This window comes from Lissotriton vulgaris, chromosome 1_2 (genome assembly GCF_964263255.1).
Source record: "Lissotriton vulgaris chromosome 1_2, aLisVul1.2, whole genome shotgun sequence".
NCBI classification, from domain to species: Eukaryota; Metazoa; Chordata; class Amphibia; order Caudata; family Salamandridae; genus Lissotriton; species Lissotriton vulgaris.
This window is the reverse complement of record NC_141686.1, coordinates 166122170-166149262: the sequence shown is the minus strand read 5'-3', so window position 1 is coordinate 166149262 and position 27093 is coordinate 166122170. Positions and strand designations below refer to the sequence as shown.

Here is a 27093-nt window from a genome sequence, read left to right as displayed (position 1 = left end):
CTCTAACTAATGCCAGGATTTTCTAATAAAAGTGAGGAAAAATTACAGTGCAGGTAAAAGTAATGTACCTAGCAAAAAAAGACGTTGTCTATTGATCAACCTGTAAAGGAAAGAAGACAAAAAAATTTTTGGGGTGGTCTCGCTCCCCATATCCATAGGTAAAATGTCCAGTGGTTACAGGTGACATACTATAGCTGTATTACAGTGCTTATAGTGGGATAAAAATATTTTACAAAAAACACACTAGACTCAATGACACACAACATAGAGCACACACACTTAATGAGGACATTTTTAATCAGATGTTTTCAAATCATTTCCTGGTCGTAACACTATTGTTGGTAAAGAGGAAAAGGACAAAGTTTGTGTTATATCCCTGTAAAGTGAGGAGGAAAAATGTCAATTTCATGCCATTACATATTTACAACATACTGTTTTGGAGTTGAAGATAAACCTCATAAGCCAAAACGTCAGGATCTGGTGTGCTAACTAGCACCTGTTTGAGAAAGAAAGGCATATTCAGGTCTTGGTTTAACTTACATTCATGTAGTGGTGGCAGTGCTCACAATCATCAGACCTTTCTACTCACGATTTCTATGAGGAAATACCTCCCGATCGATCCCTACGTGGCTCCGGTGATAATGCCAGAAGGAATTTTGAAACCGGGGTTTTATACCTTTGCCCTGGTTGTAGTTAATTAGTTAATTGCATGACTAAGGTTTCCTTATGGCCATATATGGTCATTGTCGGTTTTAGTTAGTTCCATGCCCCATTTTTTATTTTTTTATTTATTTATGTTATGCGTTCTTATATAGCGCAGACTTTACCCGAAGGTGTCAGAGCGCTTCACAATAGAAACAGTACTGATACATGAGGAGAAAATTGCAAGTGAACAAATGACAAAAGCAAACGTTAAGTTACATGATACAGCTCCCCTGTTGACTGTACGATACAGCACCTCGACAGGCCCCCATCCTCTCGAGCAGCCACGGCTGGCGCTACATGAACAGTGGGGGGGGTTGAGGAGCTGCTCTACCTGCCCCTGTCCTGTACGCCTTATTAATCTTGAAGGGGTTCCCCTCCTCATCCCAGAGCTGGCACGCACACGCACACACACAGCCCCGGGCCTCATGAAGCACTCAGACCCCTTGGACTCACCATCCCCGAACACCTCTCCTCTGCTCTGCCGCCGCTCCTCTGAGGCTCGCCTTAGCGCTCCTACAGACCCTCCATGCACGCCCCCTCCACCCTCTGAGCCCTGACGAGCAGCTGCGGCTGTCTAAGAGCGTCCAGGGCCCCGGGACTACCTGCCCCTCGGCAGCCAATCACAGTGCTGCCATCCGCATTTCCTCACTGCCCCCCGCTTTCACGTGGCTCGTAGAAGTGAGGATAGAGGCCGGTGAAGATCACGATTCCGCACTCGTGGAAGAAAGAGACCTGAGCAGCGGGGTCTACAGCGTCTCTAACCCGGTCAGTGTTCAGGGGCACGCCACCGTGAGAGGCTGGGCTAAAAGATGTTGCATCAGTGGGGGACAATAAATCACAAGCACGGATTCGAAGCCTGTGGTGCGCGCGCACCACAGAGGAGCCAAAGCGGGAATCGAAACCAGTGGTGCGTGCGCGCGCGCACCAGAGGAGCGGGGGCAAGGGAGCGCGAAGACACGCCCGAGACGAGGTAGGGGATGTGTGGGTGTAAGCGTCGGGGGGTTCTGTGTGTGCGCGTGTGCACGGCGAGGGGGAGGGGAAGGGAGTTCTCTATGTGTGCGTGTGTGTATGCGCGGCGGCGGGGGGTCTCTATGTGTGTGCGTGCGTGTATGCGCGGCGGCGGGGGGGTCTGTATGTGTGTGTGTGTGTGTGCGTGCCTGTGAATCTGCTTCCAAGTAGCCATGGGAGACAGGAAGCGCGCGTGACCTGATCCGTTTACGCGCACGTGCACATCACTTGTCCCCTGTCTCCCTTGAATCCTTGAAAGCAGAAATGATTGCAATAGAGTCTCGGAGCGACGATCGCTTCGCGATCTGTTCGCAGTCCGAGACCTAAAGAAAATGATAGACACAGCGCGATGAAAACTGTCCTTTGACATTATTGTAAGACTTTTACCACGAGACTCATCACTAATGGGAGAATATCTTTCTACTTATGGCTCTTTGTGATGCATGGGAACCTCCCTGTTAGAAATGGGGTTTCTGGTTGGCTAGGAGATGCACTTAAGCCAAGCAGAACCCACCACTCTAGTCAGGGAAAGGGAGTTACACAGCGAAGATGACCCCTACTCAACCCCTGCTCAACACCTGCTCACCCCCTGGAAAGCTTCGCAGAGCAGTCAGGCTTATCCCAGAGGCAATGTGTAAAGCAGTTGCGCAAAACACACACACAACAGTGACACACTAGGCAGACCACAAAAGAAACAAGGTACGGTTATGTAAAAATATCCTTTGATTATCCATAAAAACACATTAGATCAAAATCACATATATCACTGTGCCACCAGGCACTGGTCATGACTTCACAGGTATTACATAAAGCACTTTGCCAATCGGGCAATTTCCACAAACATTACAGTTAGTTAGGGCGACCAGTAACTACTGGTAGCATTGCACACAACATAACATATTATGCATAATCATTATAGAAACATCATGCCCACATTAGGCATACCACCATCACATCACTGTACCCGTGGTGCACACCCTGGCAATGGAACACAACATTTCACATCAGGGCACAGACTGCAAGATGTGGCCCATGAGTCATCACTACTGATCATCATACGCAATCCGGAGTCAGTATGCAGTGTCCTGTTATGGCACTGGCTATTTTCACACGGGACATGCCACTACATACATATATAATGACCCATAGCACTAATAAAGAGAGTAAGAACAACGTCATAGTCACCAATCACCAGAGACCCTCCTGGTCGTGTAGGTGTTCCCCGTGTATGGCGCCCCTGCGATGCTCTTACCGGCGTAGAAGGTAAATGGAACTTGCCGCAGAAAATGCGGCGGTCTGCTTGTCCCATGGCACGAGGCCTCCAAATCTGGCCTTACGCAGCCAGGGGTGTAGCAGGTACTTGCCCGCTGCAAAAAGCATGATGAGGGCAGAAACCCAGCCCAGGACAGCATGGGGCGTGATGCGGCCCGACAGGCAACCCAACAACCACAGCCCAGCAGGGGAATCTCAGCACTCCCTTCTCACCCTGGCCTCCCATCTCGGGACCGGTGAGCACTGTGGAGGGGAGATGTCCCAAACAGCAGCACATGCACTGCACAGGGCGTGCAAGCTCCAGAATGACTTCTCTGCCTCGAAGCACTGTAGCTGATTGCGGCGTCCTCACTCTGCCTTAGCTACTAATGCGAGTAGGGTGTAAAGCCCACTGTTAGGGATCCCGCCGGTCTGGAGGATTAGGCACGCTGGTCTCCAAGGCACACGGGGAGTTGATCCCGTGAACTGTTCCGTAGCAGATGCCCAACTATGCCCCGGGGGCACTATTGAGTGCACGCCAGGATGAAAACACTCCAGTAGTCCCCTGATGGGGCCCCGGGGGCACTGAAGAGTAACCACTCCACAAAAACAGGCAAGGACGAATGAGCTGACTTCTACAGCCTGTGAAGATCAATCAGCACCTCAGCGTGACCTCGTTAGGCCGATCAGGTAGGAAAAGAAGCACCACCTCCTTTTAGCCCTGGGTCTCCACGTGCTCTTCAGCCAGAGAACCAGTTGAAGTGCTCAACACGCGCTTGTTGCCACCACAGTGGAAGGGAGATACAGCTCTGTTAGAACTGGGGGTCTCCAGTTAGCTGAGATAGGTACCTTAGCCTAAATAAGGACCCTTGCTTCTAGTCAGGGTAAGGCGGGACACACTCTTGGATAACCCCGGCTCAGCCCCTGGTAGCTTGGCACCAGCAGACAGGCTTATCTCCAAGGCAATGTGTAAAGTATTTGCAACCACACTCTCAGTAACACAGTGATAACACCACAAGCGAAGATAACCCCTGCTCAACCCCTGCTCACCCCCGGGGTAGCTTTTCAGAGCAGTCAGGCTTATCCCAGAGGCAATGTGTAAAGCGGTTGCGCAAAACACACACACACACAACAGTGACACACTAGGCACACCACAAAAGAAACAAGGTAAGGTGTATAAAAATATCCTTTGATTATCCATAAAAACACATTAGATCAAAATCACATATATCACTGTGCCACCAGGCACTGGTCATGACTTCACAGGTATTACATAAACTACTTTGCCAATCGGGCAATTGCCATAAACATTACAGTTAGTTAGGGCGACCAGTAACTACTGGTAGGATTGCACGCAACATAACATATTATGCATACACATTATAGAAACATCATGCCCACATTAGGCATACCACAATCACATCACTGTACCCGTGGTGCACACCCTGGCAATGGAACACAACATTTCACATCAGGGCATAGACTGCAAGATGTGGCCCTTGAATCATCACTACTGAGCATCATACGCAATCCGGAGTCAGTATGCAGTGTCCTGTTATGGCACTGGCCATTTTCACACGGGACATACCACTACATACATATATAATGACCCATAGCACTAATAACGAGCGTAAGAACAACGTAATAGTCACCAATCACAAGGGACCCTCCTGGTTGTGTAGGTGTTCCCCGTGTATGGCACCTCTGCGCTGCTCTTACCGGCGTAGACGGTAAGTGGAACTTGCTGCACAAAATGTGGCGTTCTGCTTGTCCCCTGGTACGAGGCCTCCAAATCTGCCCGTACGCAACCAGGGGTGTAGCAGGCACTGTCCCGCTGCACAAAGCATGACGAGGGCAGAAACCCAGCCCCGGACAGCATGGGGCGTGATGCGGCACGACAGGCAACCCAACAACCATAGCCCAGCAGGGGAATCTCAGCACTCCCGTAGCAGATGCCCAACTGTGCCCCGGGGGCACTATTGAGTGCACGCCAGGATGGAAACACTCTGATGGGGTCCCGGGGGCACTGTAGAGTAACAACTCCACAAAAACAGGCAAGGACTGGGATGGCTTCTACAGCCTGGGAAGACCAATCGGCACCTCAGTGTGACCTTGTCAGGCTAATCAGGTAGGAAAAGACGCACCTCCTCCTTTTAGCCCTGGATCTCCACGTGCACTTCAGCCAGAGAACCAGTTGAAGGGCTCAACACCCGCTTCTTGCCACCACAGTGGTAGGGAGATACAGCGCTGTTAGAACTAGGGGTCTCCAGTTGGCTGAGGTAGGTACCTTAGTCTAAATAGGGGCCCTTGCTTCTAGTCAGAGTAAGGAGGGACACACTCTTGGATAACCCCGGCTCAGCCCCTGGTAGCTTGGCACGAGCAGCCAGGCTTATCTCCAAGGCAATGTGTGAAGTATTTGCAACCACACTCCGAGGAATACACAGTGATAACACCACAAATGGACACCACACTGGTTTCATAAAAATAGCTGTATCTATATAAAAAAGGAATACAATGAGACCAAATGATAGGAATCCAACATATGCGTATTCGTAATATTTCACTTTGCCGGATATTAGGCCAGCAATCACTTGTAGGTTCTTGTGGTATTATTGAGCAATTCACGATCTCTAATGTGGTTCTCATGCAATGCTATGCAGTTCGTAATGCAGTAATAAGACAGTCCTTAATGCAAGAATCAGGCAGTTTGTAAAAAGAAGAAGAATGCGGTTCGTAATGCAAGAATCAGGAAGTTCGCAATGCAAGAATAATGTTGTTCTCAATGCAAGAATAATGTGGTTCGCAATGCAAGAATCAGGCAGTTCATAATGCAAGAATAATGAGGTTCGTAATGCAAGAATAATGAGGTTCGTAATGCAAGAATCAGGCAGTTCGTAATGCAAGAATAATGCAGTAAGCCAATCTGAGTGGTCAACTCAGGCACCACTAGGCTCCAACAGCAGAGACAACGGTCGTAAGCTTGTAGGGGCGGCCCCAGTTCCTGCTGGGCAGGAACGGGCCGCTCGGGGACTCAGCGCATCTAACGCGGTGCAGCGGGAGATCGGAGCACTTGTGTACCCCTCCTGCATGCCTCCCCTGGCCACACACGATTGCGGCTCCCGACCGGAGTCCAAGCCTTACCTGAGGGGTGCGCTCTCTCTCTCTCTCCGCTAGTCAGACATCCTGGTGAGCGTTCCCGATCACGTTGCAGCTCTGTTGCTAGGCGACGCTGTAGCTGGACAGGTTACGGCGCTGCATTCTCCTTTGTTGACGATCTTGGGCAGATTCCTTTCGACTAACAACTATCACGATCCCTTTCACTTTGTAGCTTCCTTAGCTTCAAGAAATCCTTCAGCACATTGCGGCTCGGGCCGGCAGCGGCGATCTTCACTCACAGCCTCAGTCACAATGACGGCTCGAGCCACAAACAGCAATACAGCAGCGTGGATGATGATTCATGCTGCGGGGGCCATGCGGCCATGGGGCACCTCGTAAACAGCACCACTGACCACACGGCAGTCTCAGGCGTGCAAAAATCACACACACACAGCGTCGCTGAGACACACTTGGAAACTTTTAAGTTCCTGAGTTTTCACAACAGGGGACCAGCTCGCCTCGGGCCCTTGGAGACAACTTACTGCAGGACACAGCAAAGTCCTCTCATGCAGGGGTACACAGCACACAGCAAAGTCCCTTGTCCTGAGTCAAATCAGCAAACTGCAGGCCAGCCCCAGACCACAAAGCAAGGGCAGTCCTTCTCTTCAGTCTCTTCAGCTGCTCTTCTTTGGCAGAGGTTCCTCTTGATCACAAAGTAGTTTCAATCCTTTTTCAGCGTGGATTTCAGTCTTGAGTTCAGGGGTTTCAGCTCTTACATTTATACCCCTAAATGCCTTTGAAGTCTTTGTGTTCAGGAGGCTCTGATCCCGGTCCAAACCAGACCTGGGTGTCTTTCTGCCAGTGCACACCCACTTCCTTTGATAGTCAGGGTCCGGGCCCAGACACTCAGCAGGAGGTGGAGCCATACTTTGGTGGCAGTTCATGCCCTAACTTTCACATACACTGCACCCTGCTCCCCTTGAGCCTACTATAGCGGTGTCAGATGTGCATAAAAAGGGAAGGGAAGGCCTGGCAAGTGGGTGCACTTGACAGGACAACAAGACAGTAAATAAACTGTGTGCAGGCACTGCAGAGGCAGGTCTGAGATCTCTTCTTAGGGCTACTTGTGTGAGTGGCACAACTAGTGCTGCGGGTCCAGTAGTAGCATCTGCACAACCAGCCCTGGCACACATAGTGCACTTTACTAGGAACTTTACTTGTAAGGCAAACATACCAATTATGGACAACCAATTACCACAACACTTTACACAGGGAGCTCTTGCACTTTGGCACTGATCAGCAGTGGCACAGTGCCCAAAAATAGAGGAGGTAGAGGCAAAATGTCAGGGGTAATCACGCCAAGCAATGCCAGGTCTAACAAGCACTCATAAAGCACTCTAGTTTATCAGGACAAGGGGTATAACATCACCCCTGGGGAGCAGTGGGCCACACCAGCAAGGTGCAGGTTGGCAGGCCTGCACAAGGGTCATCAGGGCAGAGCTGCAGTCCTCCTTTCAGCCTAGAAAGTCCCAATGTGGTACCCCTGGCAAATCCAAAAGCCCTCTGGCAGTGTCCAGAGCCACCAGCATTTGGCTGCCAGTCCCATGCAGTGTCTTCTATCTTTACATGGAGTCATAGCTCGATTACTTTTAGTCCCAATGTCTTTGTTCTGGGGACACTTTACAATACAATTACAAGTGCACCACACTCTTCATTCATAGAGTAAGCCTTGGCTCCAGACATACCACGGGGGGCAGAGCCATCATAGTTCAAGGCAGGCAGAGCCCTATTAATGTGCAGGTGCTACTTCTCCCACCACTCCAAATGCGGACCAGGCCTATTCAGGTGCAAGAGAAAAATCCTCCCGCTACTCTAAATTCAGCCAAGGTATATTCAGCCTAGCGCTGAGTCACCCAGGCAGGGCAAGACACACCTAAACCCCCCAAGGGACTGGCTGGAGTGAATGGCCATCCTCTCTCCCCGGTCAGTGAGAACCTGACAGTAAATACACATCAGGCAGGGAACAAAGACACATAGCCCACAAAAATGCCCACTTCTAAATGTAGCATTTCTAAAATAGTAATAATAAATCTGCTTTCACCAATAAGCAGGATTTATCACCACTATCCCAAACATATCACACATGGTTACGCTACCCCTTTTCATGTCAGGAATTACCATTGAAACACATATCAGGGAATCCCCAATGTATCCCTATTAGAGGGCAGCCTCACATCAGTGAGAAACCACATAGGCTGTTTGTCACTACCAGGACATGCCACTCAGTTAAGGCACATGTCCCACCTTTTAACTACACGGAACCCTGCCAATAGTGCTAGCTAGGGCCTACCTCAGGGGTATGTAGTAAAAAGGGAGTTGCAAACGTGGCAACCACTTTATATGCCACGTCCCAGGTGCAGTAAACTGCACGAGCAGGCCCTGCAGTGGCAGAGGCCTGAGGCAGGTTTGAAAGTCTACTTCGGTGGGTGGCACTGCAAGACCACCAGTAGCATTTAATTTACTGGCCCTGGGTATATGCGATACCACTGTCCAGAGTCATAAAACCATAAAAAATACAGAAGGAAGGCAAAAAGTTCTGGGAAGACCCTGCAAAAAAGGCCACGTCCAACACTCCCTCTATGCACGCCTATGTCAATCTGCAAGGAACCTCATATCCCCCACCAGAATAAAAATCATTGACGTAGATTACCCACTTTCTACATGTGACCCTCCTTATATAAGGTTGGGTTACCTTGCTGTATAGGTTAATATATTCTATTCTCTGTTTGCTTGGGAAGGTCTGGACAGGTCTTAATTATCTGGCAATGAAGGAAAGAGATATTTGAACACCACGTTTAACTAGGAAGCGACTAAAAATATTTAGTGAACTACATGAGAAAGCGACGACAATTGTGAGGGGACGTCGTGATCTACGTCCTTGTGTTTCCAATTGTGTTGAAAATTGTGGAGTAAATACCTTTAGCAATTTTTAAAGAACAGATTACACTTGATTGCACACTGAAGAGAATCCTTGCTCTTTCAGAGTCCCTTATACTTTGTGCCCTGACTAATCCTTTTTTAAGGTGAAACGTGTTGGCTGCGTTGTTGTAAAGAAAAAAAACTAATGAATTAATGCAAAGAAATTAACTACAACAATCAGAACTTGCAAACACTTATTTATTCATTTCTTGAATTTATGCTATTTTCTAACTGAATGTGGTTGCCTCTTTTCTGTATACAATACAGGTCTTAATTACTTTGGGCAACTATATGTGAAAAATGTAGTGTACATAAAGAAACGCAGATGTCACAATACATGTATGTTCGTAGGTCTTCTGTGGTTTTGTAGGACACACGGATCACAGTCAAGGATGGCTGCCTCTGAGCTTTTTAGAGGTGTTAATAGAAAAAAAAAATCTCAGGAAAGAGGGAAGGGAGAAGATTTGTATCAAGCCAGTAAACATTGACAGAATTTTTTTTTTTTTTAAAACACAGCCTTCAATTTTTTTCTGGAAGTGAAATGGTCCTTCAAGTCTTTTATTCTAGTGAGGAGGAAGTTCCAAAGCTTGGACCCTAAACCTCTAATTTTCGGAATTTAGAGGTTTTAACAATGGAGATAACAAGGAGTTTTGCCTAAATGATGGAGTGGCAAAATAAAAATCTAATTTGCCACTTAAAACAACTTGAAATATACGTAAAAATTTAAAAAAAATACATTTTGAAATCAATGAAAACTAGGCCTACACGAGGGCTAGGTTGTGCACTTTTCTTACCCCATCTCAAGGAAAGATTAATCATGAACCTGAAAGGGCCTCCAAGGCTATATACGTCTAGAAATTTCACAAAACAATCACATATGTCCACTTGACAACCTGATATCAATAACATCTTTACTTCAAGTACAAATACTGTATTGCTTCCAAAGAAATAATCTTTGAATCCTAAAATGGGCTTTTAGCTACGCGCATGCGCACACGGCATACTTCCCAGCCACTACACACACGCGTCCTTATACCAAGGACCAGAACCGGACTGGCTACCGGGCGTTTTGGAATGCTTCTGAGCTGGGGGCTGATTTTGTTGATGGGGACCTGCGTGTGCTGAACACAATTCGTTTTGCTTTGTTTATTTCAAAGCACACGCAGGTCTCCATCAACGAAATCAGCCCCCACCGCAGTGAAATTAGCTCCCAGCTCGGCAGCATTCCAAAACGCCCGATAGTCAGTCCGGCCCTGCCTAGGACGCATGCACAAGAGGAGGACCACACGCCTTACGATCACAGGGAGGAGAGATGCAGAGGCATACACACGCACGCTCGCTCCCTCCCTGTAGACCACAGACACTCCCTCTCAGGGAGGAGTCGGCACACAAGATCACGCCCTTAAACAGGCAACCAGGCACCTCTCCGGCTATACACCGGATCTCGCACAGGTACTACCAATGGCCTGATAATCACCGGGCAATTAGTCTACGAACGACAGTATAAAAACCGGCTCCTCTCTCACCATAATTCACCGGCAGGGAGGCGGAGCAAACGACTATAGATGAGATGGCAGGAAGCGCTGAAGATGACAGTAAGAGTGTGTGTGTCTTGCATGAATGAAAGAGCAGACCTTTACGCTTTTGATGCAATTCCACCCCTCCCACGAGGAATGCATCTTTTAAATAAAACATGCAAGTATGGATACGGTTTTCTCCGTATCATGGACCTGATTTATCAGTAACAGGCTATGATTCTATGTGTCTCTTCTTTCAGAATGTCACAGTATGCTCTTTCACCCTCGACCTCCCATGGAGTAAGTAGGATAATGATCTAGGGTAAGCAGTGAATGACAAGTTTTTTCACTTATTATTAATGATGACACGTATGAATGACACGTGTTTCACTTAGATACCACCATGCGCGCTTTAAGTGTGGTGATGTTTGTAAAGCAAATTTTGCAACCATTATACTTACACCTTCGGAATGTATGTGTTTTTGTTCCCTTTTTTTCCTATAGATACTCTTGCATTAGTACTACACTATACGGATGGATTGATCCTTACAACCCCTGGTCTTTTAGTAGTTCATCCTTTATACAGTGTGTGTAAAAAGGCTGAACCCATTAACAACACTTGGTCCTGACGAATGCTATGTACCCTCCGGGGACGTAAAACCAGAAACATGTTGACCATATTTAGTACGGTGAAGGGATAATAAGTTCCCATATCACACCCACTTCTTTTAATACCATACATCTGTTCCTTTATTTAAATGAGTCTGTTGACAAATGTAATGGTTTTTAGATCACTTTTCACCAATTCACGGGCCACCACTTAGTTTTTGAAGTGCATCCCTGTCTCCAAGTGTATGCCCGCCCTCTATCAAACGGAGTTTTTAGAGGGCAAGGGCGGCCTATGATGAAGCATGACACCAGGTGGTGTGTGAAGCCAGTCCTTCACTTTTTGTGAGATGCCCCCACTGGACATGCATCTCTAGAAACCCTGAAGGAATCCCAACTAGGGACAGCTCCATTTGTGTTTATATGTCGTATTGGAGGCTGGCTAGTCCCTAGGCTCTGTGCCTCTAGTTCCCATCCCTTGTCAAACACTAGAGCTAGTGTGGAGAACATCCTATCATACACAAATTTCCTTTGTGGTAACCAAAACACATTGATGGGCACACTTGTTTATCAATGTCTATGGCGCTCTACGAAATACCTATTCCAACAATGCCAGTAGATCCCACAAAGTGGGCGCTGCTCACTCTGGTTGTCGCAAACCCTGGTTCAGCTTGATTGATTACACTTATGTATAATTCAAACAAAACGCACTAAATCATGACAAATTAGGAGGAGGTACTTTATTAACTGTACAATTAATTAAAATCATTACAGTAAAAAAAAAAAGAAGAAAGAACGATTCATGTATAAAAACTAAAAATAGTGATTACAAACTTCTTTGCTTAGTAAAATGTGGTACTTCTGTACTGAATAAAAATTCAGCACCCCTGTCTGAGTCCCGCATAGTTGGCCTTTCCCCCAACTTCTGTGGACCTGTTCCTGAAGCCCCCATTTTTACCCTGAGGTTGGTCTGCATTTGTGAGCACTTGAGCTGGCCTCTGTGGCGCACTAAGTGTCTAACAAGGGACGTTTCTCTCTTTGGGGGCGTACGAGTGGGGCACTGTCAATGGTGCATCCTAAAAAGATCCCATCAGCTTTAGTCCGCAGAGTTTGCCGTGGGCTTCCACTGGGTTATACTACTTTCTTTTAGCAACTTTTAAGGCTAACCTGATTTGATGAACAAATTTCGCCAGTCTCGCTAAGGTCATTGTATTAGTGGTTGACAGACACAATGCTGATGCTTTGCTGCATGACTTTATACTCTTATTGAGGCAGATCGGGCGCAGCAGTCGCCGGCGTTCATTGTTAAGGTTGGGACAGCAGCAAAGAAGGTGCAACCAGGATTCCCTCTTGTAGGGGCACAGTCTAAAAGTTATGGGTTCCCCTCTTCGGGCCCATACGGGATTAAAGTCTGCAATCCCAAGCATGGTCAGCCTCATGAATAAAATTTTGCTTCGGACCTGTGTTGTGAGGGTCTCACTTAGGTAGGGTTGTGCTTTTCCTGCCATGTATGAATTGTTTAATGAATCCAGATGAGAGCTTCGGCAGAGAGTTTTATGATCGAGGTCAAAGGAGATTTCGTGCACTTGTTTGTTAACAGCTCTCTTTCAGGCATTCAGGGGGATGTCCTGCCGCGGCATGCTTTCTTCCTCGATCTTCAATACTTTGATTGCGTTTCCCAGCCTAGTGTGCCATGTCGAGCCTGGCCCCTCAAAGATAGATCTCAAGTGACAAATTAACTATGACGTGCAAATGGATGTATAACCTTGGGCATATGATTACAGACTCACAATGTTTGTATTGCTGTCAGCACGTTAGAGATGTTTCCCCAAGGGTAAATTCAGACTGATCCGTCTAAAATGTATCCATAGAGCCTATGACATACCTGCTAGCTTGAAGCGCTGTGGGTTGACAAACGCTGCTTATTTCTGGAAATGTAATGCTCCAGATGCAAACTTTCTGCACATGGTTTGGTCCTGCTCCCCAATTCAGGAAAACTGGAAGAAAATATTGTGCATTGTGCAAGAAATTATTGACGTGCAGTCCCTGTTATCCCCGTCGCTTGCTGTCCCGTGGTTTGCAAATGAAATTCCTGCAAGCTTGTCGCTATTACACTATCATTTTACAAAAGCAGAATAACTATGCTTTGGCATAAGAAGACTGCACCCACCTACACAAGGTGGCTGAGAGCCATGTTCATCTGCTGGGAACACTCTGATGTTTATAAAACACTCCAGTAGTATGCTTCCTGGCCTCGTGATATAGGGTCCCTATGAGAACCTACCTTACTGAAATCGTGTAATAGTTAAGTAATTTAATGAAATGATTATATGTATAGTTTGGTACTTTGCCTTCAGTTGCGCAATTGCATATTATACGGGAAGGAGAGGTTGCCCAATATTACGCCGCATAGTTATCATTGAAAATTGTAAATAAAAATTAAGAAAACAAATTTTAAAACAAGAATTCTAGGAGTTTAATTAGTAGATTGAGAGTACACCGGCTCTGCAATCCACTGTTAAAATAGCTGCAGATCAAATAAGTCATATTCATTTTGGAGGCAAAGATTATTCCACTAGACAACAGTTAGGTAAAGAAATCTGAAACCTATTTTTCTTCATATTTCGAGATGAAATAGATATACACAGTCAGATTTCTGCTAAACAGCCATTACTAAAAAGTATTGCAAACATGTTTTATCCAATCACCAGAGAAGAAGTTGTGGCTATGATGCCCACATTTAAAAACAGAAAAGCACAAAGATACAAAGGGTTTCCCGTCAGAAATCTGGAAGCTTTTACAGAATCAGATATGCGATATCTGCCTTTTTTCTCAACTTGCTTTCAGATGAGCAGCTCTCCTAATTCATCACATCAGTGTTCTGTAAATCTCACACATATCCAAACAAGTGCTCCTCTCTATTTGTTCAATACCTTTACTCAATAGTGATCACAAAATATATTCTACAGTATTAACCAATTGCATACAACACTTCATAAAGGAACGGATTTATAGTACTCAGCAAGGATTCACCGAAGGCCAGAATATTAATGAGAATATTTTAGGTTTATTTTGGCTTGTATTGGCAATGCAAATGTTAAGTTAACTCATTTGAAAGTTGCTTTTGTAGATGAAGAACATGCTGCTGACCACGCCAGCTAGGCACACAAGAGAGCACTGTGGCTGTCCTGTAAAGATAATAAAAGCGATAAAAACATTACATCAGGTATCTGCTACATGCTTGGACAGATTTTTCCCCCACTTTGGGCCGACATTACCAGGGATGCACTTCATCCCCTTTTCACGGAACACTAAGCAACCATTCTTCATATGAACACCTTAATCAAAGGGCTTTTTGGGTACTACAGAACACAAAACTCACATATGCGGATGACTAAGCTTAAGTAACCAAACTTATGACTATTTCAGGAATGTTTGGTTTGTTTTCAGGATATAAGGTTGATGGTAAAAAGACCAAGATTTGTTGTGGAACAAAGGGCTACTTACAAGATAGTTAAGGTGAAACATTTATGAGTGATAATTTTAGAGAAACTTGAAGACTATTTCTCATGAACTATTACTCAAAGCGGGACAAAATTAAACAACTTCTGGGTCATAATCAGAACTTGACATGGTCACTCACTGGTCACGTTAATTATATCAAGATGACTATCCTTTCAAAATTATTTTACTTGTTTCAGCCGCTTCCAACCTAAATCCCAAAGAGTTTTTTAAAAATTAGAAGTCTGTAGCAACTATTTTATTTGGAGGCATAACGGACCTAGAATTGCTAAGAGTAAATTAACCGGTAAACTACATGAAGCAGGACTAGAAAACTTAGATTTTCGCAAATATTGCTCGGGAGCAAAACAACATACTATTCAATTTTTGACTCACGCCAAACAGGTGGGATTGTACTTAATTCCAGTATTTATCTGACATTATTCAACACTTGGCCTATAGAGAATACCTCGCTATATCTAACAGCCCTAAGTATTTCAAGAAAATCACATTCAAAAATACTCAGGACACAGACCATGTACTGTGGGATGTACAAGGGCTTCAAATCCCTACATGTATGTGTTATATTGAAATATGATAAAACGTAAATGTTCCAATACTTGACACTTTGTTAAACTCGACTTTAAATGACTGTATCGTACACTAGATTGCAATTAATAATTGTTGCAGGTAAGAGCTTTTAAAAAATTATAAGCAGTCATAAATAATTAACCCACACTATATAAAATATATTATTTCAATTAAATATAATTGATAACTTCAAATGCCTGCTCGTCCTTTTAACGTTAATATTTTCGATGCAAATACACAAAATTAGTGTTTTCCCAATTCCACTAGAAATTGATAACATTTGGAGATAAATGAAAAAATATGTTAAGGTTACAATGGATTACTGGAACATTACATGTTGACGAATTTCTTTGGAGCCCTAGCTTGGTATAAATAAAATCACTTTTACGAATACAAAACACTGCTGAAACATTTTTGATTACTATTCAACATACTTATCACACTCTTTGTAAACTATGCAAACTGTTTCTGCTAAACACCTGTTGCTACGCTACGTGGGGATAATAACGCTGAGCACATTCATTTTTAAGCTGTCCAGTTTTGAAAGATTACTAACTAGCATACAGTTATCTATACAAAAAAAACACAGACTGCACTCTTCGGCATAGAGGCATGTTCCAGAAGTTGCAGACGGCCATATGCTTATCCACTGAGATTGGCACACAGCAATTCCGAGGCAATGGAAGGATAGAAATCAACCTGTATCCTGTAGGTGGCGAGCAGAGGCAATATGGGAGTCTGATTTGGAAGTTAAAATCGCTAAATTTAGTACCAGCAAAAAATAACTGTTTGAGAGTATTTTAAATATTAGGAGCAACTGCAAGGTCAACTCTTTCGTCACATGCTATTTAACTTATTTATCACAGCTCTTAATACTCCAGGGGTTCTCTAATATTTTAGAACACATTTTTTTCTTGTTCCTAAATGCAGATAATATTTAACTAATATAATAGGAAAGGTTGCTTTTTTTTGGCTGGTTACTGCAGGTATAAACTTCACTCTGTAAGCGACGTTAACTGTTAATGTGTTCAACCAGTGTGGGGAACCTATCTTGCAACTGGTATTCAAAGGAACTGGAGTGCCCTAGGATTAAGATGTAATCAGGAGTTGATGCAATGCATTCAGATGAGGGCAACATATCCGACAACAGATTCTGAAACAATGCATTATGGGGACCAGAATGTAATTAAAAAACATTATAATTTGGGGGAAAAACAAGAATACACAAAGCATGTGGTGCCTTTTTGTTTCAATAGTTACACTTAATGACAGCACAGACTACAGTTCGCTAATAGATAGTAATGAAAAACCACAGGTATCTATTTGCCGGGTAAAGGATGCTTATGTATAAACACATCATTCGGGGGGGCCTAAGGGATATTTAAAGACCACGCATAGGTTGTATGCCCTGTATACCAGAATATGCTCAACCTGAAAAACCTATGGGTCTAACTTCTGATTCATATATCAGGAAAGGAGCTATGGTCTCAAATTAGTACGAGTACCTGCTCAAGGCGTCACCCAGAAGATCGTTGCCCCTGTGTTAGCAAAATAAACACCCGTGTTGGATTCCCATCAATATCATGTATGACCAATATTCTCATGTGGTCCTCCGTCCTGGGTACAGTGTCTTTAGATCATTGAGACCAAGTAGTACCGTCTGTGGACACATGGTTTACACATGCCAACACAAGGAACAACCATAAGGATCTGGTCAGACGGGTAGGTGCAGTGCAAAAAAGAAAAGTGTATGTGAAAAGTTAAAATAGGATAGAGAATCTCATTCCAACTTTCTGGGTGACGCCTTGAGCAGATACTCGTACTAATTTGAGACCATAGCTCCTTTCCTGATATATGAATCAGAAGTTAGACCCATAGGTTTTTCAGGTTGAGCATACAAAGGATGCTTATGTTCATAAGTTTCTTTTTTGATGTCATGGCTATACCCTGCCTCAGGTGGGTTTCAAAAAGAAACAACATTTACCATACTTTAGAGATATTGATATAAATAAATGTTATCCTTATTCTTTACTGACAAAAAGATTACAGCCATATTATGTTCATGCTGTTCACTAGTACTTCAGATTTTGTAGTTGGAATGCTGTCAATAAAGTATTTAATTTGTTATTAACAATGCAAATGGTCGTCTCAAAGAATTCACCGCATTGGATCTAAGATATGCAGGTATCTTAGAAAGAATAGGCTAAGTTGTAAGGCCATCAATCCAAACTGTGTTGTAAGTGAGAGAGGGCTGCTTAAAACGGAGAGAATCAGAAACTGGGAGCCAAAGGGAGAACTCGCTGGACACACCAATATAGTTTCATGTTGACAAATTGACTAACAGCTCTGTTTTGATTAGTCTAATTCTTTTTGATCTGCCTTGTTTGGAGAACGTAGGAAGGTTTATTTCCTAATGTGGACACGTTTTTGGTTTTTTTTGTTTAAATGTTTTTATTGAGTTTTCGCATTACATTACATCAAGTATCCTGGTGAGCGCATAGTTTAATATAACATGAAGATTCAGTAATTCATAGCAAGGGGGTATACAGCGAACATTGTGGTAAGATATCAACTTGACAGATGGGAGTGTCTTCCTACACGTAGTCCCCTTGAATATCTGTAACAATTACCTGTTGTGGACAGGTCTCAAGGCCACCCTCTGTTGTCCCGTTATGTAGGGTATGGGTCATTTGGTCGAGGTTGTCTGGGGTATCCTATGTGTCACCTCTAAATACCCTCGTAGTGTCTCTCACCAGGTCTTTGGTGCATGTGTTCTCAGAAAACTCCTAATGTTGACAAGTTAATGGCCCATATGCATGGTGCCCGGCTTCATGCGGACAAAAGAGTGGGATTACAATGTAATAAATTGGAACAGAAGAGAGCCTTAGTTTAAGTCTTGACTAGCATGCATATATCTTATTGCGTCAGTTCAGCATTAGGTTTATTTATGTGTCCTTAACTCTGATTACCTTATTTGTAATGCAGTGTCAATGATACGTTGCTCTTCCAACTACATCGGGTGGACTCTGCTCGCCTCCCTTATTGTGTTCAGGTGTCACAGTCTGGCACCCTCCCACTGCGTGGTGTAGGTCTTATTCACTAGCTATACATTAATTGTTAGGTTTCCCTCCTGGAGTGCAAGTATTGCATCCACATGGTGCAGCAGATGGGTCTCCTGTCTGCAGGGCTCTACAAATGCATGCATGCATGTATCTCTCTTCTGGTGTACGCGGTACTTCCCCCACTGCAGCCTTCCTCTCCTTGTGAGCAGGTCTGCCTTCCTCTGTGTGCAGAAGCCACTCTCTCTACCGATGTGAAAGGTTTGGGTCTCAATTACCGGCCCAACTCTGAAACACACTCCGTAACCGCCTTGCACAAACCTCCCTGGGCAGGTGCACATCTCCCTCGGTCGGCCCTGTGCTCTCCCAGGTGAATAGATCTCTCCTATGTTGTGCAGGTCTAGTCACACAAGTGCAAACCTCTATCAACTGGGCATTGGTCTGTGCAGGTTTCTCTACCACTGTGCACAGGCTCTAGCACCAATGTGCATGTCTCTATCCTGTGGGTAAGTCTCCCCCCCATCCTGTGTTAAGTCTCGCTGCCCTGGTCCTCTCACCTCTTCGGGGATGGCCGGGTCCTCCTCCGCGGCGCTCTGGGCCTCTGGCTCCGCCAAGTCCCCGTTTAGCAGTGCGGGGCCCTCGGCCGCCATCCTGAAGGCTTGGGGGCTCCTTGGCCCGGCCGGCGTTACGTGTCCTCCGTTTCGGTGCTGGGCCTTAAGCCGGCGCTGTCACCGGGCCTCGCGCTGTCAGTCTCCCCCGGCTGCTCCTAATACACCAACCCGGCCGCGCGCAGCCTCCAGTAGCGCACTGCGCATGCGCAGGTCCGGTGCGCGCTGTCAACTGACAGCGGCGTTCGGCTTCCGTGACGTCACTCAGGATCACCACCGCCACCTCCGATAGCCACCGCTCATTGCGCAGGCGTGACTGTGTTTCTCTAGCTGCCTGAACGACGTCATCGGGGAACACCTTGAGGTCACGGCGCGACACCGCCTCCAAAAGGTGGGGGAAGGGAAAGGGAGAGCACGTCAGTGACGTCATGGCGTCCTCCTCTGGGGGTTGCCTAGAGACAGGGCTGTTTGTCTCCGAAGCTGCTCCGCTGCTACCTCCCACAGCACTTTGTTGGGCGGCGTGGCTCAGCCATGGTTTAACACCTCCTCCCGTAGAGAATGCGGCGTGCAGTGTCTTGCATCTTCTGTGGGGGTACCAACCCCCGCAGACAATACAATGGTATCCCCTGAAAGTGCGCGTGCTGTGCGAAATACAGCGTTAGATGTTAAATAACATGTAGCGTGAGACCCCTGTTGACAGCGCTAACTCTGACAGAGCATATTATAGTAAATGCATTTGAAAATGAGCGATCGTGGACTACTTCAGCCAGTTTACTTATACTGGACAGCAATTTTCAGCTTTTCATAGCTGCATGCACTGGCCACGGAGTAAAATTCTAGAGCAGCAGTTCCTATTCTTAACCTTTTCACTTCTGTGTACCCCCCACTCAATTATTACTGAAATTCTGAGTCATTATTGAAAGCCAAAGATTTACATTCTAGGTAATTTCTAAGATTTGATCCTTAAAATAATGCTGAAAAATATCAAAACAGGCATACACCAACCAAAGCTCTAATATTTAAACAGTTTATTTCACAGTACCATCTCAAAAGTGTTATCAATGTTTATTCTTTATTTGTATACTTTATTAATTTTAGTTTATTAATTTTAATAATAGTTAATTTTGTAAAACGGTTGTAGAGCCCCTGAGTAGGCCATTGCAGACCCCCAGGGGTCCTCTGACCACTGGTTAAGAAACACTGTTCAAGACAGTGACAGATAGACAAGGGGTCATTTTTACAGAAAAAACTGAACAAAGGGCCACTTTTATGAAAAAATAACCTAACAATAGTACAAACTGTATAAAACCACAACACCACAAAGAAGAAACAATGGCTCATTGCTTCCAAGGAAGGAGGGCTAACAGTGTAGCGCCCTCCACAACCTGGGTGCTCACCAATGACTATGCCCAGGGCTTTAAGTGGGCCGGGTCTCAAGGGGTCTGAGCATCGGCAGTTTTTTAAAGGGGGCCTCAAACCGGGTCTCTATCAGGCTCTGTTTTGAGCCCTGGCACAGGCGGTCCGTTTTTTTCCCGGACTGCAGTGACAGCAGTTTGCTGTCACTGCAGTCCGGAAAAAAAGTGCCAGGGCGTAAAACAGCCCGATAGAGACCCGTTTCGAGACAGCAAGCACATGGATGTGCGCTGCCCACACGGCTCACTTCTCACTTGTGGAGGTTACGGGATGACGTCATGCCAGGTGAGCGTTGTGGGGGAAGGGAAATCCTTCAAAGAGTCTCATTTTCTTTCTGGATTTCCCTTCTCTTTCTGAAACGCAAGAGCAGCAACATTGTGGTAGGGTCACCAGGGCTTTAATTGGAAGTGTTTTCAATATTATATGTGACAAGCCATGGTTGCAGCTTATTTATCTTTTGCAACTAATCACCATTGACAAAGCCAACAGTCCTTACTTGTTGTAGGTATGATGTTACTTGTTGTATCACAAATCTGGATGCGATGACAGAAACAGCAAAATACAAGTCGGGCGGGACAGAAACAGCAAAATACAAGTCGGGCGGCACACTGTGCTAAACAGAGATTTTTTGCGTAAGTGTTTTAAAGCCACGCCCCTAATTACACTGGCCACACCCCTTTGAGAGACCCCCCAGTTTTTTCATCCCACTTAAAGCAACTATGCCACACACAAAGCTTAGTATTACACATCTTTATTCTGCTGCGTGTAACTGCAAGTCTTCATTGCATTCCACTCTAACACTTACGTGAGGAGCCAAAAGGGCCCTATCATTTCTAACTAGCAAGACATCTCCCCCTCTGTTAACTATCAAATTACACATTTTTACAAAATAGACATGTAGAAACATTTACAATTAAATCTCTTCAATCAGTCTTTGATCAACCTGATCTTGTTCTTGGAAACTGGAACTGACACCACCATCACTGTCCAGGGTCTGCTTCAAGGGCATAGAGGCAATAGCAGACACTGGGGTTTCAGACTCAGTCTCTCCTTCAACAGTTTATTTATTTATTTTATTTATAAAGTTTTGAGAAGATTCTCTGGTAAAAGACTTCCCAGGATGCTGGGCAATCACCATTTGTCCCTCGGTGGATACCACTTGAAAAGGTTCTGCATTATATCGAGCATCAGATTTTCTCCACCCATCTGTCCTGCAAGCACCGGATATCCTTTCTTAAAGATGATGTTTTTCACATGTTGTCTTTTGTCAGCATACGTTTTCATCTTTTGTTTGTTAACCAAGTCTTTCTCATGAGTTGCAATCTCATCTTTCTTTCTCTGATTGGTCCATTGAGGTGACTTGGTGTTCATTGCTCTCCTGAACATCAATGTCACAGGGCTTTCACCTGTGGTCAAGTAGGGTATTAAATGATAAGCTCTCATGGTAAAATTCAACAGTTTTCAAATTGAGCTTCTTAAGAGTAGCACACGGCACTGCTTTCCTTAGTGTACTCATAAAATGCACGACAAGTCAGTTGTCCTGCAGCCAGAGGTGTGCTCTTCTCATGCTTTAAATTCAAATGCGCAAAAAAATATTTGAATTCTTGACTATTGAAAGGCGGGTCATTGCCAGACTTCACTATGGCTGGAACACCCCATGTCACAGAGATAGTTTTTCAATGACTTATTCTTGAATAGTAGATGACAGATCTTCAATTAATCGAAATCCTAAGTAGTCGTTCATAATCACCAGCATGTGATTATTTTTGTCGAGTGGACTGAAGAGTCAATGGCTATTCTTTCCCTTGCATGCTTTGGGAGTTCTGACATGTTCAGGATGTGGAGAATAGTTTTAGTAGAAAGGCAGTTGCATAGCTGACAAGTCTTTAACCCCTTAACCGCGGGGGTAATTCCCCTCCTGTGCGGTGGGGAGAGTGGCCGCGCGCGGCGCAGTGGTGCTCATGACGAACCCAGCACGTCATGAGGCACAGTGCAGCTGTGCTCATGCCGAGCTGGGCTCAAATGTCCACGGACTCGATAATTCTCGCTTCGGTGCCTGACCTAATCATGGGTTCACACTCTGCAACTCTGGGCATTAAATTTGCTTAATCTCCACAATGGCCCCCTACGGCGGGATGCCTGGCTTTCACCTTGGGGATGCCCTGTAGGGGCTATCTCACAGGTAAAATCCAGGACGGGTTCCCAAGGCAAGCGCTTAGAGACCCCTGGGTGATAAGCGCTATATAAATCCAATATACAATACAATACAATACTCTCCAGAACCAGAATTCTCGACCCTTGTAGTATAACTCCTTCCTCAGTTATGGACAGTTCATCCATGACATTTTTGTATTTTTGATATTCACCATCACTGGTGAGCAGTCCAGTGTTTTGGTTCCATTACGGATGTATAATTATATCGTTCAACTTTAACATGTCACTATTGTGTCTGGTGGCAGTGATAATCTGGGCTAATGACATAGCCGCTTGTGTGTTTGATTTTACAATGTAATTAAGATAGACCTCAGCCGTCTTGGATGGAATACCATTACAGAAGATGGACGTGATTTTCGAGATGTGAAATATACCAAGGTATCATATGGGAGATATTCTTTCCCCAGAATCCTGTTAGAACAGGACGATTATATCAAATTAATGGACGATACCCATGATGATAAAACTGATTAGAACTTTGTATGAAGTGCGGCCATATTTAGTCTGCCATTGATATTATATGGTTGTTTTATAGCAGCCTGTGTGTTTGATTTTACAGTGAAATTAATATAGGCCTCAGCCGTCTGGGATGGAGAACCATGACCTGTATAGGCACTCTGGAAAAGGAGTCAATAGGGTTCTGATCCTTACATGGATGATGCATAATGGTATAATTATACTCCTCTAATCGTTGTCCCCATCTTTCAATGCAAGGAGGAATTTCGGCCTTTGGATTGCCAAGTATAGTCAGTAACACTTGATAATCAGTTACCATCGTAAAAGGTTTTCCATACAGGAATAAATGGAAATATTCACATTCCTATACCAGAGCTAAACATCCTTTTTGTTGTCGTGAGTAAGCATGTTCTGTTTGAGACAAACGTCTTCTTACATATGTCACAATCAGTGCTTAATTTGCCAAATACTAAGTGTACATGCTACATTTTTTTCTTAGGAGGCCACACCCACTTACCCCCCAGCTCCACCTACTTTCTCCACTAACTGACAAAGTACACACTTTTCCAACTAGACAAAACTATCAATGTCGAACAGCACAGTGACAAACACCACTGACTCTTTCAGAACTGGCATTAGCACAGGTTGAGCCCAGTGCAACCAACCCGTTTGGAGCCCCCTTCCAATTACATCCTTCTCCACCGATTCCCTTACTATCACTCTCCAACAGTGCCCCTTATCTCGCCATAGTTCCTCTCTCACAAACATTTCATTTGTTTTTAAAGCTCTGCAGTACAGAGGTCAGAGCACTTTATACCTCAGGCACATTGTACAGAGATAATGAATCATCCTAGGCAATGTTAAACAAATCAATGAGGATTAAAAGGTATAGGGTTACCTCATATCTATTGGTAGGCAGTATATTTTAAGAGTGGTCTGGAAAAGCACAAACTCAGGATTTTAAATGTACCACAGTAATTGGAGTCATCTTTACTAATTAGAATGCATGTCAATCCAAACTAACTAATGACAGTTTTTAGGCCACTGTATGGATTAGGATGTATTATGAATTGCAAGTAACCAAAGGATCTTTGTGAGAAAGCAGTAACCCCCTGAACTATCCATATGAAATACAGTTCTGTAATATTCAAAATACACATTCTTTGCAGCATGCATGTCACCACTCTGTGCTACTGGTGAGTTAAAACTCTGATTGCTCTCCTGCAGGAACATTAACCACCACCATAACTTTGATTTACCAAAGAGTCACTCACTAACAGTGGTGGGTAAATAATGCCTGCTGCTTCAGGATGGTTGATGTTGCTGTAGTCTATAGAGTCACTCACTGCAGACAGCTGCTGTGACAGTGCCATGATAATATGCTGGAGACAGGAGTCAGTTACCGGTCAGTAGAGGGTAGGTGGCCCCAGTGATTGAGATTATGCTGGCCCTCTTCCCCGCAGACAGTACAATACTGTGTTGCATCTAATATGCATCTGTAGAGTTAAGTCACGGTGAGAGGGCACAGTGTGGAACACTGTCTTCAGAGCCATGCTCTGAGCCTTTAGACATTCTACGCCTACCCTGACTGTGAGTGGCATCGCCCCAACCAACCCCCCAAGAGCAGGGAAAGGCAGCACATGTTGAGGAGTTCACGGATGTTCCTTACTGTAATTACTCTGGTGGCAGCAGCAATTCCTGGCGGCTCTGGCTGGCTGCACCAGGAATCTGAAATTAAAACATACCGTGCACAGCCTGCACCAGCTGGAGCCTTTCAGTGACAGCCAGTGTCTGTCACTGTGACTGTCTTGCATGTGAGGAGGCTGCTGACCTTCTGTCAGGGCTGGAGGACTGAACAGGAGTGTCCAAGACCAGAGTACTGCATTGGCCTGTGCCAGCCACAACAGAGGCCTGAAAGGCTGGTGAAACCATGATATGACTGGGGTCTGGAGCAATAGCAGGTAGGCCAGAGAGCATCAACACATGGTTTGAAGTGACGGCAAAGCCCACTCTAAACGACCCGGTTCATGAACAGCACCATTTGTCCAGTCAGCGGGAGCAGCAGAGGTAAGAGAATTGTGAATCCAGGCTGAAACTACCACCTGGACAATCCACAGGAGTGTGTGGTGCACTTTGTTTAGAAAAACAGAAAGCTGTGCCGAATCCGTGCAGAGCAGATTCTATTTCCACCTCCAGGTGAGAATACACTGTATCCACTTGTGTCAGAGGCTGATGTCAATCCTCAACAAGGCAGATTTGATTTTTTTATATCCAGTGCCGGCCATTTTGTAAACATGTGCCGAAGACACAGTTCTAATCCCCTGAGACCATCACTCCGAGGCAGCTAAATAAATTGCATGGGGAATGCAGCAGCAGCGCTTTTCTTATTTATGTTTCTTATTTATGTAATGGCCACAGCGCTTCATTGGTGCATTCTATTTGGGGAGATGTAAATTTGTGACTAGTACACCAGCACTAGAATGCATTAGTCTAATCCCTTTTGGGCGGTACTTGTCAGGGTGGGAAAATTCAATAACCCAGACCCAGAGAAATTAGTGCCAGTGCTGAGCACCGGAACCCACCGGCAAAATTAAAGCACTGGCTAAAATATGTCATCGAGCATATAGGTGTCCACTTTGCTGGGCAAGGATAGCACCTAACCTGGCTGAGCTAGTATCAACAACAATCTCTGTATGAAGTTTCGGATTGAAGTAAGCCATTTTAGTAGCATTCGCAATGACTTGTTTGATTTTCTTAAAACGTTTCTCACATTCTTGAGACGAATGAAATAAAATCTTTTTTGCCAAGTTTCTTAATGGAGCACATGCCGTTTGCAAAGTCTTATAGGTATCTGGAACAGACTGCCCATTCCAAGAAATGAACGCACCAAAGAAACATCTTGTGGGGAATCAGCATTTGACAGTGCTTGTAATTTAGCAGGATCTGGTGTCATACCCCCTTCAGAAAATATACGGGAAAATAATTTTAGTTTTGCTTTATGGAACTCGCACTTGTCTGCATTCAAGGTCAAACCTGTTTCCACAAGTAAATGACATACTTGTCTAAGAGCTTTATCACGCTCCTTTTGTGTAAACCCAAAAACCAATATGTGATTGCAGTAATTGAACGCATTCATGACAGGCTGTATCTTTTGTTGAATGATGTCTTAAAACAGTTCTGCAGTGGCTGACACCCCAAAACGTAGTATTTTGTATCGAAAGAGACCGACATGTGTAGAAAAGGTTGTAATGTACCTGCAATCTTCTTTGAGTTCTAACTGATGATAACCTTTATTTAAATCAAGGCAAGAGAAGACCTTGGCACTATTTAATTGTGTTATCATGTCAGTAATGTGTGGACCTAGATGCTGTTCTTGTTCATTTGCCTTGTTTGCCTGACACATGTCAACGCATAGGCGTACAGCTCCTGCACTGTCCTTTTTGAAGACACTACTACTAATGTGGGAGAAAGGCATGGCAGTGGATCAGTGAAAAAAACTCAATAATATGCTTGAGCAACAATTCAAGTTCTTTTTCAACAGCTTCTTTTGGATGAATAGCAATTCATCTATGTCTCTAAGCAACAGAACGGACGTGCTAATTAATATATAATTTTACTTTCATAGTCTTAATCTTTTCAAAACCATGAAATAACAAAGCAAACTGGCTTACTATTTTGTGGTGAGCATTCATTTTGTAAATCACGGAAATCAGCCCCATATCAACGGCTGTGCTGAAATTGAATAGACAGGCACTCAACGCTGTGCCTTGAAGCTCATGGATGAGTGCTTGCACCTTTGTTTTCTTGTGTTTCATTGTCGCTACATATTACCCTTGACTTTTTAAAGGTTTTGATGCAGCCTGTGTATACACTATTGTTTTCGTATGGCGTAAGTTGTGGTGCTTGGTGCTGAGGTTGTACTGTCTCACATTAATCAGGTTCTGGTGCGTAAATAACAGTTTTATTCTTTGATATCTCTTTACATGTCCTTTGTCATCACCACTTTATAATTGTAATTTTAACTTGCAATTTGTGATTAGCAATAGGTGCTCTTTTAAAACCTGGTTGTATTTGACATCAGCGTTAACA

At 44.6% G+C, this 27093-nt stretch overlaps 1 protein-coding gene across 2 annotated transcripts in view; it reads right to left on the bottom strand.

Annotated features, from left to right (window-relative positions):
* Positions 1–19177, bottom strand: part of BRAF (B-Raf proto-oncogene, serine/threonine kinase) — a 759203-nt gene extending 740026 nt beyond the window's left edge. The window contains exon 1 of one of the 2 annotated variants that reach the window (XM_086953040.1): positions 18871–19177. In XM_086953040.1, coding sequence (XP_086809166.1) covers positions 18871–18963 — 93 coding nt within the window. In that variant the 5' untranslated portion in view covers positions 18964–19177. The remainder of the gene's footprint in view (positions 1–18870) is intronic. The other variant, XM_086953041.1, reaches the window with a different exon arrangement.
* Positions 19178–27093: the final 7916 nt, after the last annotated feature.